The 4,622-nt window shown below is 37.3% G+C and overlaps 1 protein-coding gene across 1 annotated transcript; it reads left to right on the top strand.

The window, feature by feature from the left end:
- Positions 1-213: 213 nt before the first annotated feature.
- On the top strand, positions 214-3,791 carry cdkn1bb (cyclin dependent kinase inhibitor 1Bb). The gene is made up of 3 exons (XM_073869027.1): positions 214-910; positions 1,516-1,629; positions 2,762-3,791. Exons 1-2 carry the CDS (start codon positions 481-483, stop codon positions 1,620-1,622), a joined length of 537 nt encoding a protein of 178 aa, XP_073725128.1. The 5' UTR covers positions 214-480; the 3' UTR covers positions 1,623-1,629; positions 2,762-3,791.
- The last annotated feature ends 831 nt before the right edge of the window (positions 3,792-4,622 follow it).

Below are 4,622 nucleotides of genomic sequence, written 5' to 3'. Positions count from 1 at the left end.
TGTGAGAAACGAATCGGTGAATCAAATTCTATGAAACTAAATTAACCATTCGAGTTGTTCATTGAATCGGTTCACTCAAATGACTCGGACTCTGAGGGTGTTTGTTGATTTTTGTTCTTTCGGTGTGTGCGTGCGTGTGTGAGGGGAAGGGGGGGGTAAAGAAGGCGGATCTCTGATACACCAATCCACAGCGTTCCCCTTCGTGTTTAAAGAGCCCTTTGTGTCAATCACGCGTTTTTTTTCATTCCCTGTCCCCCTTCATCGCCATATTGGGCGCCGTAAAGCCTCGCCTTGTTATTTTCTCTTCCCCTTTTTTTTACTACGACGCGCAGTTGACAGGAGTGGCCATCGCGAACGCTGCTTTTGTTTTGATGCTCGTCGCTCGCCCGTGTTTTTCTGCTTCATGCGGCGCTCGTCGTGTTTGGATCGCATTGAGTGAACAGCATTCGGGATTTGTTTGTCGACGTGAACGCCCGAAAGATGTCCAACGTTCGCCTGTCTAACGGCAGCCCGACGATGGAGCGCATGCAGGCTCGGTTGTCCGATCAGCCCAAACCGTCTGCGTGTCGGAATCTGTTCGGCCCGGTGGATCGTGAAGAATTAAAGAAGGATTTCCAGCGCCACATGAAGGCGATGGAGGACTCGTCGGCGGACGCGTGGAACTTCGACTTCTCCGCGCACACGCCGCGACCCGGTGGGAGATTTCAGTGGGAAGCGCTGGATATTTGCACGGTGCCCGGTTTTTACAGCAGGTCGGAGCGGAGGAAAGGCTCGGGTGTTAACGATTGCTCGACTGGGAATAATAATAACGACAATGATGTGGATGTAAATGGGAATCACGACTGTCGGGTAACGGAGGAGACGCCCGAAACACCCGGAGATCAGAGGAAAAGAGCGTCCAGCTGCTTCGGTGTGTGTTTATTTGTCTTTTGCGTTTAAGCACCGTTTGTGAAGCCCATGATGCGATGGACGTCATAAAAGACATTACAAACATACTGTGCTATACTTCAGTATTTACTATAGTAAGCTGTAGTAAAATTCCTTTAGGGCGTTTGAACCTCACCATAATAAATCCCAAAGTAGTCTATAGTACATGAGTTATATTTTTTATCATTTCACTAATTAATAGACTACTACAGAATACTATGTTATACGTTAACAAAGTTTAGTAATTTTTATAATATAGCCTACCTACTACAGTAATTTATTACACTTAACTGTAGAAAATACTAAAGTATACTATACTTTTTCTTGAAAATGTTGGCATACTTAGGAAAAAATTGCGTACTTTTTTCTTGAAAATGTTGGCTAAACGCGCGCATCTCAAATATGGATACACACGAATTACGCAGTGAATTACGCACAATTTGGGCTTTAACAAATGACACCACTGAATGTCACAATGTTGTTGATTTTGATGTGAAACACGTTTGTTAAAAATAATACTTAAGATGAGTACTAAATTGTGATATTTCGTTTTTTAAATCGTGATAATAAATGTGTTTTGTTTTTTAGACTCGTCCTGTCAAAGCAAGCGGCCGCACATCTGTGTGGATGAAGTGACCCGGACGCCCAGAAAACCCAAAAAACCAAGGAAACCTCCCAGCCCGACACCCACATAAACACAAGGTAAGCATAAAGTATTCATTTTAAATCTACAACTAAACATATTTGAGTTATAATGTGGTGCAAATTTGATCTTTTGAGTTTGTGGTTAAGTTCAATCCCAGTCTTTACCTGAATCTATAAATTTAGTGAAGTGTTTGAGCCCTTGAAAGGGTTAAAGGGATAGTTGACCCAAAAATAAAAATCCTGTTATCATTTACTCTCTCTCATGTTGATACAAACCTGTATAAATGTCTTTTTTCCGATGAACACGAAGGAAGATATTTAGAGAAATGCTTGTAACCAAAAATTAATGAGGAACGTTCACTAGTATTATTTTTCCTACTATAGAAGTGAATGGGGCTCATGATCGCTTGCTTATAAACATCCCTTAAAATATCCTCTATTGTGTTCATCATCATAAAGAAATGTATACAGGTTCGTAACAACACAAGCTTTTTGGGTGAACTATCCCTTTAATACACTTACTACAACAGCTCGAGTTTCCTTTTGAGTAAAAATGTCTTACACGTCAGCAATCCTCCAATATTTACATTTGACAGACTCTGTTCACACACCAGACATCATTTCATATCTATACAAACACATTTAAAGATCTGGCATGGTGAAGCAACTAAGCATAAGCATCATATGTTTAAGCTGATAAGGAGGTCATGTTAAGGTTTCATGTTCATGTAAAAGTCTAATGTAACCAAATGTTACTGTAGCGTCATTTATATGAAAAACTTGAATTTTTTTACTAAGCAAATAGCAGTCAAGGGTGTTTTTGGCTCATTTTCCAGTTTTTGTGAGATTTTTACACTCGTCTGGTTTGTGGTGTAGTTATGTTAGAATTTCATGGAGTAACACATTAATGACACAGTGTATTAAATAACTAAACAGAAATGGGTTAGTAAATAACTTAAAAAATAAATGTGAAATGTGAACAAATATTGTCCATAGCTTCACATGTAGATTTGTCCATAGTACTGAATAAAAGTCTAAACATTAATAGTCATGTACGTCTGCAACTATTTGTATTGCGCGCACACACAAATAAAAACTTTTTTTTACATTTATACGTATATATTGAAAATCAATCATGTTATGATGTGTAAATATGCACTGGTAAAAAGTCTTCTTTTGTATCTCTCAGGACAAGGACTGAAGATGTTTTCATCGTCTGTTGAAGAGCTCAGTGCTTCGCGAACGAGTTTGTCTGAGAATCAGAGAAGCGATTGAAGAAGATAAAGAGCAGAAACGTATGGACTCTGGTGTGTTTTAAGCACTGAAACACTACACTTCTGGCACTCAAAAGCCGCTGCGTCTGAAGCAGTTTATGTAGCAGTGTGCAATTAGGTTGAAAGATCCTTTTTTGCCCATTTTCTTTTCTTACTACCTGTGTACATAATTATATATTTGTTTCTTATGTAGCACATAATTTAGTATTATGTTGGAAGTTTTTCTTTCTTTTTGAGTTTGGTTTGACTTGAAGAGCCAAAATGCTGTTTATATTATTTCTTCACATCTAAACGTTTTTCAGGTACATATCCGCCTGTCGGCGCAGGTTCAATCTGAACATCTCATCTTGTATTTGGTTTTATTTTCCGGTTCACGTAAGGTCATTGATGAAAGAGATGATGTAAACGTTCTGAGGTCAAACCCTGTAGCATCAAACCAGTATTAATGTCAGGCACTTCTGCAGGGCTTTGCCCTTTCTTAAATTATTTCTCTTGATCATCTGTAATTTGAGTGAGATTTTCTACTGATATTGTTTGGGGTTTTTTCGTTACTCTTTGTTTTGACTCGATCACGCTTGATTTTGTTTTGTGTGTGTGCGTGTGTCCTTTCAGAAGTGCGTGCATCTGAAACACTCGACGAATCGATGCTGTGGTGAAAACTGTATTTATAGAGAAAGTAAATATTAATATTTGAACAATGTACACTGCCTGTGTATTTGTGCAAACTTTGAAAATGTACCTGTGTACATAACTGTAAAAACACTGAGAAAATTAAAACTAACTTATTTATGTCGAGCTTTTTCTTTGGAAATTAAAAAACGGGGTTTGGAGTCATATTTTTTTGTAAATGCTTATTTTTTTGGTAGTTTCTTTCTTTTGTAATATTATTTTTTAACAAATTGTAAAAGGTTGCAAACTGAGCCTGATTAAAATATTTGATAAGTGCTTTTTTGTGATGTGTGGTTATACGATGATGTGCTGCAATCAATTAAAAGACAATTAAATTATTATTTCAAAACACAAATCTGTTTTATTTGCATTTGCACACCATATAGAAATATTTGGTTTAGAGCTGTTAAAACTATAAAATGTCATCTGAAATCATTATATCCCAGTCTTTGAAATGTAAACACGTACAATAAAAACAATATTGGGTTTATTATAAAAGAGAGGAACCATATTTCAATAATTTTGTAGGTTAATTTAACCCTGCTAGGTTGAAAGTAACCCAGCATGTAATAATATAGTATTGCAAAATGTAAAATAACAATTGTGTTAAGATCACCACCAAAGGTCACACTAGTATTAAGTTTAATAATTTCTTCAGATTGCGAATAAACTCGACTCGCATCTTATACCGCATGACCTCGTTTAACCAGATTTGGCAGTCGTTCGCTGTCATCAGTATGAATCAGATGTTCATGCCAACATTTAATCACACAAACTGACAGTAGGTGTGGTTCAGAGGCACAGGTGTGCGTCACACTGATAGTTTGTGATCCCAATTGTGCTTTGTTCTTTATTAACAAGCGGACGTCCTTGAATAGCGTCCTTCAACCAGTTGCCACACCCGTCTAATAATTCCAGTTATGTCGCTTAACTATCAGCTCAGCTTGGGTGTTAAAGATGAAATGTCACAAACAACATTTAAGTATCTTTAAATCTTAAATACCCACATCATCCATTATTGTTCTGGTACCCAAAAGTCGAAAAAATAAAGCATCTGAATTGCAGTTTTTTTTTAGATAATAGGTGTGAGTTGACTTTCATAAAACT

This window comes from Misgurnus anguillicaudatus, chromosome 6 (assembly GCF_027580225.2).
Source record: "Misgurnus anguillicaudatus chromosome 6, ASM2758022v2, whole genome shotgun sequence".
NCBI lineage: Eukaryota > Metazoa > Chordata > Actinopteri > Cypriniformes > Cobitidae > Misgurnus > Misgurnus anguillicaudatus.
The sequence above is the reverse complement of the archived record's forward strand: the minus strand, read 5'-3'. Positions and strand labels throughout refer to the sequence as shown.